General features: G+C 41.9%; 2 protein-coding genes across 6 annotated transcripts; both read right to left on the bottom strand.

The window, feature by feature from the left end:
- Positions 1-241: 241 nt before the first annotated feature.
- LOC136464016 (uncharacterized) lies at positions 242-3,455 on the bottom strand. Of its 2 annotated transcripts, XR_010761131.1 has the most exons (8): positions 3,005-3,455; positions 2,163-2,255; positions 1,688-1,832; positions 1,481-1,591; positions 1,300-1,382; positions 1,153-1,210; positions 639-774; positions 242-531 (listed from the first exon to the last, which is right to left on the bottom strand). XR_010761131.1 is itself a non-coding variant. In XM_066462984.1 (7 exons), exons 1-7 carry the CDS (start codon positions 3,272-3,274, stop codon positions 452-454), a joined length of 840 nt encoding a protein of 279 aa, XP_066319081.1. In that variant the 5' UTR covers positions 3,275-3,454; the 3' UTR covers positions 242-451. The 2 variants fall into 2 exon arrangements, 1 of the variants encoding a protein (XP_066319081.1); XM_066462984.1 differs by lacking the exon at positions 639-774 and having other exon boundaries at positions 3,005-3,454.
- A 729-nt stretch (positions 3,456-4,184) lies between these two features.
- LOC136464015 (deSI-like protein At4g17486) lies at positions 4,185-9,564 on the bottom strand. 4 transcript variants are annotated; one of them, XM_066462983.1, is made up of 5 exons: positions 9,127-9,504; positions 8,266-8,553; positions 8,088-8,168; positions 7,647-7,720; positions 7,307-7,522 (listed from the first exon to the last, which is right to left on the bottom strand). In XM_066462983.1, the coding sequence occupies exons 1-4, from the start codon at positions 9,242-9,244 to the stop codon at positions 7,683-7,685; spliced, it is 525 nt and encodes a 174-aa protein (XP_066319080.1). In that variant the 5' UTR covers positions 9,245-9,504; the 3' UTR covers positions 7,307-7,522; positions 7,647-7,682. The 4 variants fall into 4 exon arrangements, with proteins under 4 accessions (XP_066319078.1, XP_066319077.1, XP_066319080.1 ...); XM_066462981.1 differs by lacking the exons at positions 7,307-7,522; positions 7,647-7,720 and adding an exon at positions 4,185-4,301 and having other exon boundaries at positions 9,127-9,564; XM_066462980.1 differs by lacking the exon at positions 7,647-7,720 and having other exon boundaries at positions 7,234-7,522; positions 9,127-9,508.
- Between the last annotated feature and the right edge of the window lie 4,070 nt (positions 9,565-13,634).

Below are 13,634 nucleotides of genomic sequence, written 5' to 3'. Positions count from 1 at the left end.
CAAAACCGCAATTTGGGCTGTGCAGAGCAGAGAAACCATACTAGAACCAACAAATGGCAGGGAGTACGAAAAGAAAAAGGAAATGAATAGGCCTGCTTATTAACATTGGCGCGGTAAACAACGGAAGGGAGCATAAAGTGACCAGGCATAAGATCTGACATCAATGTTTGAGTAAAGCCAAGTTTGGTCTCTTCACGCAAAACACTCGGTTTTTGCTAAAATGACTTGATGAACAGACTAGTTTAAGGCCATGAATCATAAGCACCGGCTTTGATGTCTAAAACACGTCATAACTCATAATGCTACACTGGAACATTTGGTTTTAACTCTCAAACAAAGCCAAAGCTAGGTGTTGTACATAAACAGAAGGCAGTACATGCAAGATAGGCAATGCTACTAGCTAACTGTATATAACAAAACAAGATTCTCATGCTTGTGTCAATTGTTCCTCTCATTGGATGTTCCACTTCTGCTCCAGAGCACTGCATATCCGATTTAAACAGCAGGCGGCACTGAGCGGGTAATTGCAAACTGCACAAACAGGGGAAGTGGTCATCAATAAGGTTGAAAGGAAAACATACAGATAAATAAATAATATGCAGACATTGCAGTCTTCTCAAAATATGTAAAGGGCGTACCCGGTGCAGAGAGCTCCCGCTCTGTGCGGGGTCTGGGGAAGGGTGTCAATGGCAAGCCTTACCCTCGCCTGTGCAATGCGAGGAGACCGTGACTCGAACCCCGGACCTTCCGGTCACAGGCGGTAAGACGCCCGCCCTTCAAAATATGTACACCAAGGAAAAGAAAAAACAAACAGAATAGAGACAGGACAATAAATATCCCTTTGTCCAAGCAATGTAGTCATCAAAGTATATAATTTTGGACATTTATATTTGCTAGTTTCTCAATCTCTAAATAGGATGTCGGTACCAGCTGCTCAAACTAGTCAGAAGCATGATGATATTTTGATCCAAACTGGTCATCAGCCCAAGTTGCTACCAAGTTAAGGCCATTTGCTACATGTGCATCAGTGCATGTGAGCCAGTTTAGAACTAATTAACAACCAAACTACGGTGAATGCAAGGAAAAAAACATCACCCAGATCCAAATTTTCAGCATACAATGTTTTTAGTGTTTCAACTAAATGTTACTTACTTTGTATGTAGTCATCTGTGTATTCCTTGTCGATCTTTCCATGGGCCATGGCACCAACCTGGAGATAATGTGCAGACAATATGGGATTATATGCAAAGCATTAAGGGGTCAAAACAGCTCAGCTTACAAACACAGCTATTTACTCACCACAAACACAAGGGGTTCATCGTCACTGGATTTGGCAACATAGTCAAACAAGTTGACTGACTTCTCAGCACTAAATGAAAGGCCTAAGTATATAAAATGCATCAATTAGCATATGTATCTATCTATCTATCTGATATGAAATATGTTATATTAAACAATAGATTCGAAAATAGATTCTCACCAATCTTACGTGCACCAACAGGTAGATAGAGGGTAACAGGATTTTTAACAACATTAAGAAGCTTCTCACGCTTCCCAACTGCCGTAATGCTCAGTTTTTGTAACAATTGTGCTGCCATATTATATAGTTAATTGCAATCAGCACAATTATCAAAATAACAGAAACACATAAGATACAGAAGGTATAAGAGTTTTATTAGTAACTTACACATTAAACCACAGAAACGTTTAAATGTTCTTGGCATGCGGACATGAGGTTTGATTTCAAACAATACTCCCTTTTCAGTCCTTACATAAACAGCCTGTAACCTTCCCGCCTTAATTAGAGGGCTATCAAATATTGCTAGTAGAGCCTGCAAAACATTTTTGAAACAATCATCTAAGACAAGTTGGAAAGGATGTCTATCAAAGGAAGAGCTGAATAACTGTTGGACAGGTCCAATCAACGATTTTTTACTAGATCACTGATGTTTTCTTTACAAAACAGCACAGGATGCATAGCTGATCAATTGGATAGTGGAAATAACAAAATAAAGTACTTGATAACTTGATATTGAAAAATTGCCTGATTTCCATTTACCTGAAGCAAATGATTTGAGAATCGAATCAAATAAAAAGAGGAGTGCATTTTATTCATCTTCCAGTATTTTTAATGTTTTCAGGCAACAAGAAATTTACATTACCTGATGAATGATATCAGGCCTATAATCTGCAGGATTGCGATTCTGCTTCCTCAAATAATTTGCATGATCATCTGAGTTCAAGATTTGCATTGTCTGCACAGAATGGTAAAAGAAATTGTCAACCTAATATCCATGGGGTGATAATCATTTGTTTAGAAATACTTGAATTTTTGTTTCTGCAAACTAATATCCCAGATGCTATGTTTGAATTTTTGTTTCTGCAAACAAAACTGAACCTTTTAAATGATTAAAAATGGAAATACTAGCAATGTCAAGGCTACCAAATTAGGAAAGTACAAATGTGCCTTTTTATATACAAGATAGAAGAATCTCTAAACAATAGACCACACCAAGTCTAGTCTGAGGTGAATAGTAATATCAATTGACACTTTTAGAATTAATGAAAAAAATGGCTACTTAACACTGGAATTCTAGATGTGCAAGCAAGGGTCCACTCCAAGCCAACTCATCTACTGTTGCATAATCGCAAAGATACTGAGCATTCCTGAAGGCATACACTTAATAAACTAGGCATTGATATTCTAGCATCCTTGATTTCTTTCATCAATTTCCACATTCTGCGAAGTTGTCACAACAAGCTGCACATTTTCAGTTTCATGACAAGGTGAAAATTAAGTATGATTTTGCCCTTTTTTCCCACTAATAACAGTAGAACCACCTCATCAATAAATCAATTGCTCCAATAAATCCCCCAAAGCTAAGGACGCGACTGAACTGGACTGGGCATAAACATCTAACCGAGCTAGAATCGAATTCGTTCTGGAACAGGAATATAGCACAAGAAAAAAGAGGAGTTCCTTGCTGCAGCCGAACCACTGTACCTTGCCGACTTTGCCGACCTCGAGGCAGGCCCTCTCAAGCACGAAGATGGCGCCGGGCTGCCGCTTCCCATCAACCATCCTGGGTAGGATTGGGAGCCCGTCCGCCGCCGCGTGCTCCTCCTTCCCCGTCACTGCCTCATCTTCCTCGCTGCCCACCTCTGGCGGTGGCAGCTCCTCCGCTTCTTCGGCGGGCCGGGCAGCGTGCGAAGCCGACGCCTCCTCGAGTTTGCGCTTCTTCTTCCGCCCCTTCACCGCGTAAGGCCGCACCATCTCTCTGACCCTCTCCTGTTGCGACAGCGCCCCAGGCCCGAGCGGCGGCCGCGCCCGTGCTCCCACGCCTCCTGACCTCCGCCGGCTAGGGTTTTTCTAGATGGAAATTTCAGAATTTGCTCCCCTACCGGCTAATTAACTACCCGAACAGGTGAATCCCGAGATACAGAAGAGTGGTGCCTCCGTGCCGTGCGTGGTCTAGCCATATACTCCGTCTAAAAAAATACAATTCTCACATATATATATTTTTTAAATAGCATACAATAAAACGAAGTATGTATCCCTATTCATTTTATTTTTTACATATGTTGATTGGACAAAAACAAATGACTATACTTATAAGCTAAATAATATAACACATAGTACACTTATATAGCACATCTTTTTAGAACTGTTCGCTTCTCTTATAATCTTTTTTTTTTGTTTTTTTCAGCCGGAACAGTATTTTTCTCTCACAACAAATTAGCCAGAATAATGTTTCAGCTTGTTTTTTCAGCGAAGCGAACGGGGCCAATATCACACTTAGTTGTATTTTTAGCCGAGTTTCAAGGGAGGTTTCATGTATCGGTATTGGTAACGGTGCAAACCAGTTTTATTCCTACAAAACTCATTTAATTGCGTGAAACTTTTATCTTATCTCTCTTCATCGGTACTATGACACATCATCTTATTTAGGCCATATTTGCTTGAATTTATCAGCCATGGTATAATGTTTTTCTCTTATAATAAATCAACTTCAGCCTACTTATCAGCCGCAGAAACCATGAAACTCCTGTGAAATTCTATCTAGACTGGCTTAAGAGAACACATGAATGCTAGAATTGTATCAAGACTGGCTTAAGACAACACATGAACTCAAACATCATTCAAATTAGCACCATGGTGGGGTCAAATAGTCAAGACATTTTGATACATTATAAGATGCAAAACCGTAGACTATTTTGAATCTAGTTTCCTTTAAATAAGCTCTTAATCAGCATGATCGTAGCTACTCCCTTCGTCTCAAAATAAGTGTCGTTCTCGTTTTCTGATAAGGCGAATGTTTTTAACTTTGATCAAATATATATAAGAAAATATATTAATATTTATAGTACATAATTAGTATCATTAGATATATCGTTGATTCTATTTTTATAAAAATCTTATTTAAAGATACAAATGTTGCTAATATTTTCTAGAAACCTAGTTAAAATTAAAAAAAATGACAGGAACGAATACCATAGTGACACGAAAGGAGTATATTATAACATTAATGCACGGAGACAAATTCTGGACATCTATCTCAGAGTTAATTTTCGCATTCCAATAGAGACTGCCAACTCTAAAATTTCATGCAAGCCATGGTCTCAACATGGAGGGCATTAGATAACACAATATGTTTGGTGAGATTTTCTTGATTCTCGTGGGACGGTCGCAAATCCAATTTTAAGCGGTCCAAACACACCCATAGAGATAGAGGGTGGAAACACGGTGGCATGCCCGTTGGTTTGTTTAATTATTTATTTATGATCATATATGTCATATGTTGTTTGTAATTTTAACACAAATCCTTGTCATTGTAAATGTCATTTGTTTATAGTGTTCCTCACTTCCTCTTCGTAGGAGGGAAGATAAATGTATATAGATAAATGCTTTGTTGCCCAACTTCAAAATTGCCTACAAGGCAATCTCACATTATTACAGCATAACAAGCGTCTGCGACAGAATCACAGGGTTGGGCAACAAAGCACGCGCTCCAGTGTTCAATAGCCCGGAACAAACAAACGTTGTTCCCTAGTCCCTTGTCAGTTGTCAGTTGTCAGTTGTCAGTTTGTCACTACAGGCGCTTAAGCAGCCCAACAGAAATAGTCACCCATTTGGATTCGTGGCCAATACTCAGTAGCCATGTACATGTACACTCTTTTGATAGTAACATGTTACAGTATGTGCCTTCAACACTGGGCTCAACAAGCATCGACAGTCCTAATTCCTAACAGGCACCGGAACCCCACATACCAAATTTGCAATTTCCTACTTAATGGTATACCTGGAAAAAATTTTAACTGTAAAAGAGGTGTCAGACAGAGTGACCCCCTTTCTCCCTTACTGTTTGTTTTAGCAGCTGATCTGCTATAGTCCATAATCAATAAAGCCTGACAGAATGGGGTGTTAAAACACCCACTTTGTGATAATTTTGAAGGAGATTTTCCCATTTTGCAATATGCTGATGATACACTCCTAATACTACCAGGTGATGCAAGAACCTCATTTAATCTCAAAGGCCTTCTGAGACCTTTCTCTGATAGCACTGGTCTGCATGTTAATTTCAGCTAGTCCTTCATGGTCCCTGTTAACATGAGTGATGCTAGAGTTTCCCATTTAGCCAACACCTTTGGCTGCAAGGTTGGATCTATGCCTTTCACTTATCTTGGTTTACCCCTGGGTACTACTAAGCCTTCTTTGCAGGAATTCAGTCCTTTGCTGACCAGAATTGAAAGAAGGTTAACTGGCATTAGTAAATTTTTATCTTATCATGGTAGACTGATACTTGTTAACTCAGTCCTCAGTGCCCTTCCAACCTTCTACATGTGTAGCTTGAAGCTCCCCCCACAAGTTATCAAGCAGATTGACATTTACAGAAAACACTGCCTATGGAGTAATGGTGACATCAAAAGAAAAGGTAAATGTCTAGTAACATGGGAGACAGCTTGTAAACCAAAGAACCAAGGTGGCTTAGGCATCATAGACATTAAGAGTCAGAACAATGCCTTACTCTTGAAGCATTTAGACAAATTCTATAATCAGGCTGATATCCCTTGGGTGTCACTGACTTGGTCCAAATTCTACTCAAATACCCAAACTCCACCACATGCTAGAAGCCCTGTTGGATCATTTTGGTGGAAGGACATAATGAAACTCTTTGAGAATTTCAAAGTTCTTGCCTCATGCCATCCTCATAAAGGTAACACTGTGCTCTTCTGGTTTGATTGTTGGATGGGTGAAGCCCTGGAAAATTCCTATCCACAGCTGTTCTCTTTCAGTAAGAAACCAAAATGCTCCATCAAATTCTTTTTGGATCAGGAGATCACCAGAAATTTCAGCTTCCCCCTCTCCACACAATCTGCAACCCAATTGGAAGTACTTCAGGCCTCATTTCTAGACAGAGATTGGGATGATAGCATGAAAGATAGTTGGTCTTATTCCTGGGGGTCATCTCTCTTCAGTAGCAAAAAAGCATATAAGATTCTTATTGGACACACTGAAGCATGCCCCCTCTTCTCCTGGTTATGGACTTCAAGTAATTTGGGCAAACATAAATTCTTCTTCTGGTTATTACTGAGGGACAGACTCAATACTAGAAACCTTTTGAGAAGGAAAAACATGGATTTAGATTACTTCAGTTGTGTCCTCTGCAGCAGTGGTTCTGAAGAAACAAACTTCCATTTATTCTTCGAGTGCCCCTTCAGCCAGGCCTGCTGGGACTCCATCCCCATCATCTGGGACCTAAGTCTACCACCTCTTGATATGGTAATTGAGGCCAGGTCAAACTTTGGCAGCCCAATTTTCAGAGAAATCTTCATCACAGCCTGCTGGATTATCTGGATAACTAGAAACAAGGTAATTTTCGATCAAGGTCAAGTCAACATCAACCTTTGGAGAAGAGAGTTCAAAGATGAACTTGGTTTAGTTTGCACTAAAGCCAAGCCCAGCAGACAATCCCCACTCAATCTTTGGAGAGATGGCAATAATGTATAGGATGCTTTTTCTATTTGGGCCTAGCTGCCTTGTATTTTTCTCTTGTATATATCATTCTTTCATTTAATGAAAAAAAAATATAGGTAGGGGATTCCCCTACTGATTAGGTCAATTTTTTTTTTGCAATTTCCAGATGTGCTAAATGGCAGAGTAACAATCATGCCACCTGCTACCATAGATGACAACTGTTTGCTGAGATGAGACAGCAAAGTGAAACTGCAAACTGGTAAACCACAAGCAATTAGAGCTTCATCTTTAATGAAAGATGGTCAATTCCTATCTGTGTCAAGCCATCTACAGAATCACTTTAGCACCAAGAGCTATACGAGTCAAGTTACAGTATGGTAGGCGCCTATGAACATGGAGTGATTCAGAGAAGATCTTTCGCTAGTTTTGGTGGTACATCTACAGAATGCAGGTCGTTGGATGGAGCTGGGAGCAGGTGTTTGGCCTCATCCTCATCATTGTCGCTTTCCCCAATGATTTGTGAATGTATTGAATACAAATCATCGTCTGAGTAGTATTTTAAGAGAAATAGGCAAGATGGTTAACAAGATTGTAAATAGTGGAAGATAATATCTGTGAATATACATTTGTTTGGCATTTGCATAAAAAGCAATCATTATACAGGAGTTACCTAGTGACATTGATTTCTGAAATATATTGAAAATTTTCATAACATTTTGAGATTTATGTCACCAAAAATTGTGCCTGAAATGAGACATACAACATGTCAAATGCTCTGATTAGCACATAAGAAAGTAAAACTTCATTTCATCTCCATGGAACGGGTGCAGATACATACAGCTAAATTAAGAAAATTAAGAAAGCCCACTGGTCACAGAAAAGGTAAATATCGCAATGCTGTGCAAGACTACAAAGAAACAATTGTTCCATGTCAATGACACATTTTCGTGAAAGTAGCATAACACAGCATTGAAAGTTTAAAACTATAAACTGAGTTGAATCATGAGCAACAGGCTATTGTTCTTAGGTTGATACAATACAATTTGAACATTAAATTGAAATCATAGAAACAGAAAGAAGCAAGCAATTGAGAATTCAGGTAGATATTGACCAGATATTTGACGACGAGTTGGGGCACGACCTACAGGAGAAACTTGAACGCTTTCTGGTAGAAGGCAATCAAAAACTGAGCCTAAATTTTTGAGAAAAAGATACAGTCAGCTGCTATAGTTCCATCAAGTATAAAGGAAAGAGGAAACAAACAAATCGGCAGTGACACTGATACCAACCTACTCTCGCAAGCCTATTCACCCAGGAAGGGATGGGCTTCCCAGTTAAGTTCTGGCAGACATCATCTGTGAAGTGATTGCAGTTCTTATTAATCAAATGATATGTGTTGCCATAATAATCCCCTGCGAGTTTTTCGATAAACGAGCGGAATTCTTCCTGAGACATGTCTGTTGTGCCTAGCCACACCGTCCTTCTATAGATAAAGCCAGGGCAACTCTTTGATTCCACCTCAAACACACCACTGGATGGGTAGTCGTGGGCTCCAAATCCATATTCCGTGCCATGGACTGTTCATTTTGAAAGGGAGGAAAAAAAATGTAAACCTTCTGTAGATTACATATTAGATACTAGAATAGACATCATGACATCTAGATCTAGGAAAATGCAGATATATAGATGAAAAATTTTAAAAAGCAGTGTTGATTCAGGGATTCGCCAAGTGGTAGCAATCCATCTCCATGTAATCAAGGAAGGTTGAAGAGATGCTACGTTGGCGAATCCACACTTCCGTGCCTACCTATATAGGATGATACTAGAAAATCTCGCAGAGCAGAAGTGATCATTTTTTTTGCGGCCAGACAGACGTAACGCACGATTCTCCTTGAAATTCTTGGTAAGACAGAACGGTATTATTTCTATAATCTTTTGTTTCCCTGCCCCTTTTTTCCCTTTGATCAGCCATCTCAATACATTTTGTTCCGAAGAATATATTCTCCTACTAATTTGACCATAAAGCAGCAACAATAAAAAAAATATAAAATCAGCATCATCCATCATCATCATGCTAATAATCCATCATTCTACCGCAGCAGAACGGATACAGAAAAAGAAAAGGGAAGAGGATAGATCGCCATGGGAACCTTCGATTCCGGAGTGGAAGACGCCGAAGCCGAGCCAGTAGAGGTAATCGTTGGCGGCCGTGAGGTCGTACACGTTGAGCAGCACCGGCGTGGCGGCAGCGCTGTTCCGGGCGCCCATCTCCCTCCCCTCCCCTCCCGCCCGACGAATGAAGCCCACGAGCCTCCCTAGAGATCTCACGGCCCGCCCACCATGAATGGGCGGGGGTGGCTAGGGGGGCTTGGCCGGAGCGCGGATTCGTGCGGGCGGACGCGGCGTGGAGACGGAGATCCGTCTCCCTCTCTGCCTCTTCGATTCGATCTGGTTAATTAAGGAATAATAATAACTGTTTTCCCCCGCATGTGTCGCTATCTTCACGCTATTCGTTTTCTTTTTGAATGATGAGCTGTTCACGCTGTTGCTTAACGTTGGTGAGACTGATCACTTTTCCGTTTCCCGGCGTTGGGGTGGAGCGGCCGGCGCGTCTCGGCACGGGGCGTGGGCGGCCGTGAACCGTGATACCGGACGACCGGAGAGATGGCACCGTTCCCCTCGCGCGTATTGGTCTTCCCCCGTGCGGTTTCCCCTTGGCGCCATATTGTGCATCTGTCGAGTGAAGGAGATCTTCGCCGCCGCCGGCGTCTGTTGGAGGTCATCAGCCCGCCGGTGCTCGTCCCGACGATCACGTCGAAGTAGTCAGCGATCCTCGCGTGTCCAGCAGTGGCGGAGTCAGGATTCCAAACTTGAGTATTCCTACTTCCACGTTAATAAAAAAAATCAGTTGTTTTTAACTGCAATAAGTGAAAATACTACAAAATATGAGCCAATTTGAAAGGCTGTTTTTTTACTGTTTTAGACTTCAACGAGTGAAAATACTATAAAATATGACATTATACATATACATATACATATACAAGTATATACACATATATACATAAAAGTATGCTAAAATAGTTGAGTATTCCTGAGAATACGGAGAATACCCTCTATATCCGCCCATGGTGTCCAGCTTAGGCAGACACGCGAATCACATCCATGGTGTGGTTAGAAGAGGCATCAGCGGCCCTGTGAAATCATGCATAAAAAAGCCGCAAAAAATGACGTGGGACCGAAATTTGATTTTTTTTAAGCCATCGGAGACTCTTAGGGTAGTCTTTTTTTTCCTCTCAATACCTTCTGAGAGTTGCAAAACTACATGTTTTAGGAAGAGAAAATATGATATTCTTGGAGATGCTCTAATGACTATATACGTATGTTTTAAGTGTATGTTCCAGATGTTTCATCGGTTCTAGTCTAATATTGCAAGTGTTTTGTGTGGATGTTGCAAAAGTAGATCTAGATGTTGCATATACATATATATTGTAAGCATATGTTTCAAGTATTTTCAGATGTTTCATATATATGTTTGCAAGTGTTTTATCTAGATATTGCATATGTTTACAATGGTTTTCAAATATTTTTAAGGCATTTCCATAAGTGTTTCAGACGTTTGTTTCAAATATTTTATCTGTCTTTTTTTTATGTTGCAACTGTTCCATCTGGATGTTTAAAAAGTAGATAAGATGTTACACATGTAATGCACGTGGGCAACAGCCGATGGCGCGAACGACCTACGGGATGGGTAACGCCGCGCGGGGCCACTACAGGTTGGGAATCTCTATTCTTATTCTTATATCTCCCACAACTAAAAAGAATAAAACGTTGATATTTTTTGGTGCGACATTTCAACGTGGGTCCATAGTTCTGCCTGCTACGATTCAGCACCTGTCGCTCCTACGCATGTCCTTGCAAAGGAAACAAACCTCGCTCCTGTGGTTTCAAAAGGAAACAACTATGAAAAGAACGTGCAATCATGATCATCGAAAAAATTCCCGCCCAGCTCCACGAAATCACGACACCTCCTGTTCCACCTTCCTAAATCCCTCACCCTCTCGCTCTCCTCCAATCACACGATTCCCCGTCGCGGTGCGCGCAATCACCTCCAATCACGCGAGCATCTCCTCCACCTACGCTCGACCGCCTCAAGTGAATGCCCAAGCCGGGCACAGCGAAGCGTAGCCGCATCGCCCCTCCCTACATCCGCTGGCCAGCGGGCGCCTCCTCCCTCTCCTCGGCCACCGGCTACAGCCATGACCTGGCACAGATCTGGGACCGGCACATGCCGCCATGGCCTGCTCCTACCAGGCTACCCCCTGCCGCCGTCGCCGCCTCACTGCTACCACGCTGAGGCCGCCGCCTACCCCGACCTCAGCCCCGATCCCATCTATGAAGGGTGTTTGGTCTTTATTGTCCTACCTTTACCACGGTGGTTCACAGGGCAGAAGAAGCCCCAGCAGCAAACGGCCTCAGCGACGGCGGTGAGGGGCGCATGGAAGGAGAAACCGACAATAGGAATGGCCCTAGAGACTCCCTGGCTCTGCCCCGCCATTCCCATTGCTCCGGCGGCGCCTGCCCCACCACAATTCCAAGTGTTAGGCAGGCATGAAGGATCCGCACGCGCGACATGACTAGGGTCTGCTGGTCACCGTGCCAAACCCCAGGCCGAGGTGAGACCCTGCCTCCTCTCCTCTCCCTATCCATGTCCCTTTTTCTCCCTCTCCCAGATCTGTTGTGTCCTTGAAGCAGTAGGCGGTGGAGCTGCTCCGGTGAGTGGAGGAGCTGGAGCAGGCGGAGGCGTGGCTGCTCGGAGAGGAGGAGGCTGTGGAGAACGAGTCGTGGGTGGCTACCTGAGGAGGAGAATGTAGCGCGAGGGCTGCTGTAGGAGCTCGACGCTGGGAGTACCTAGGTCGAAGAGTATGTGGGATTGCCCTCGCCATTTGTGCTCCCGTCGGCTAGTCTCGATGCCGCCTTTCATGTCACCCAAGTCCGGCGACACCCCCTTTGCCAGCATCTATTGCGTTGTAAGCTTCTGAACCATCACATGGTAGAATGTTTTGACCCTCGCCCTGGATCAACTCCTGCTCGATGTCTCAAATTCAGAGCCTCTAGCAAAAATATTTGCGTACTCCTTGTAGTGCTGTGCAGGAAGCATGCCGAGAAGGGCTCGACGGCAGTAAGTTCCATCCTAAAGGTGAAGAGGTTGCAGTTGTCGTACACTTGTACCTATTCTTGGAGCTCAGCTTAGCCAAGATATTAGAGGGAGGTTGGTGGTGTCATCACTGAAGTGTGTTCATGGTAGTTTACCTCCTTTGCATGATAATTGAATGTGCGGGCTTCAGAACACAGGTGCAGACACAGCATTTGCTTACTTGTTAATTGTTGTGGTTCATTACAGCTATGAGGTAAAATGCATACTTGCTAATCATTGTCCATTTCATGGCTCAGAACTCATGAGTGTGAACTGCGCAGTGAAAATTTAGTTCAGTTAAAATGTTAAGTGCTCAGCGGCATTCATGCTTGCTGCAATTAGATGGCTTGGGTGGGGTTGCTTCTATTTAGCCATATATGTATGTAGAAGAAATAGAGATATTGCAAAGGCCTTGCTTGTCATTGGTGCTGATATGACAAGTGAAGGCATGCCCCTATTATAAAAATGTTTTCCTATTGTAACCAGGATTGTTATGTTTTTGCTTCCTGAGCTGATATGCCAAAACTAAAATTTGGATGTGAGTACGTGACCAAGTATTCATCTATTTTACTGGCTTCTGAGTCATGTTTCCATTTTAAATGAAAAAAATACAGATAGAAATCAAATATGGATTTTGTTGTTGATTTGTATTCTGAGGATTCAGCTATTCAGTCCAATGGGTCACCAACAATTTTTGCAAATTTAGTAGGCAATATTAAGCTGACAGAGGATCTTGATTAAACACCACGGTAAACAAAAATCACATTAGAATTTATAGGATCTCAGTCAACGTTAAAAAAACTTGAGGCATTGTCTATATTTTATTATGCTGGGTGATCTTATTTGATCCATTGGCTATTGGAGGATGTTATTTTGTCATTAATCTTGTAACAAAAAGCACTAGCAGCAGCCTTTTCTGTTTAGAGCAAGTTGAAGTAGGCATCATTAGTCTGACCAATGTCAGATTTGTGATAAATTTTCTTTTTGTTCATCTAGTGCAGCTCTGACTCTTTTTCAACGGGTGAAGCTAGATAGTGTCAAAACTGCAGAAGAAAGGCTTTAGGACAACTCCTATTGGACTAAGGTGCTTTACTGCTTTGTTGGTCATGTGTGCACATGCGGGAGATTTTAGCATTTATCAAGCTAAGCTTTAAGCATTAGAGCTAGCTTCTTGTGCTTATTGACTGTCAACTTATTTGTACTCTAGACCTTAAAATGCTAAAAAAATTCTAGGAATGGGCACATTTAGGTGCTCAATCAGGTTTTTTTTGTTTCTTCATATCCATGTTTGGTGTAGCTCCTGTGCCATGTTTCATATTGGTGTGATTAGTTCTATTACTTGCTGCATTAGTCATGTGCTTATTTTAACAACTAAAATGGAGCATGGTCCAAACACCATCATTCAGGCCTATTGTGTTTGTCATATGTGCTAACAGTAACAACTTATACAAGTTTTAACCTAGA

This window comes from Miscanthus floridulus, chromosome 7, assembly GCF_019320115.1.
Source record: "Miscanthus floridulus cultivar M001 chromosome 7, ASM1932011v1, whole genome shotgun sequence".
Classification (NCBI taxonomy): Eukaryota; Viridiplantae; Streptophyta; class Magnoliopsida; order Poales; family Poaceae; genus Miscanthus; species Miscanthus floridulus.
Note: the sequence above shows the minus strand (reverse complement) of the source record. Positions and strands in the feature narration are given on the sequence as shown.

Excerpts from the sequence above, each read along its gene's own strand:
- LOC136464016 (XM_066462984.1), bottom strand. The coding sequence starts at position 3,274 with ATGGTGCGGCCTTACGCGGTGAAGGGGCGGAAGAAGAAGCGCAAACTC. Across the intron at positions 1,383-1,480 it reads TGTTGGTGCACGTAAGATTG|GCCTTTCATTTAGTGCTGAG; the intron begins GTGAGAATCTAT and ends TTATATACTTAG. Across the intron at positions 1,211-1,299 it reads ATGAACCCCTTGTGTTTGTG|GTTGGTGCCATGGCCCATGG; the intron begins GTGAGTAAATAG and ends CATTATCTCCAG.
- LOC136464015 (XM_066462980.1), bottom strand. The coding sequence starts at position 9,244 with ATGGGCGCCCGGAACAGCGCTGCCGCCACGCCGGTGCTGCTCAACGTG. Across the intron at positions 8,554-9,126 it reads CTTCCACTCCGGAATCGAAG|TCCATGGCACGGAATATGGA; the intron begins GTTCCCATGGCG and ends CAAAATGAACAG. Across the intron at positions 8,169-8,265 it reads GAATAGGCTTGCGAGAGTAG|GCTCAGTTTTTGATTGCCTT; the intron begins GTTGGTATCAGT and ends TCAAAAATTTAG.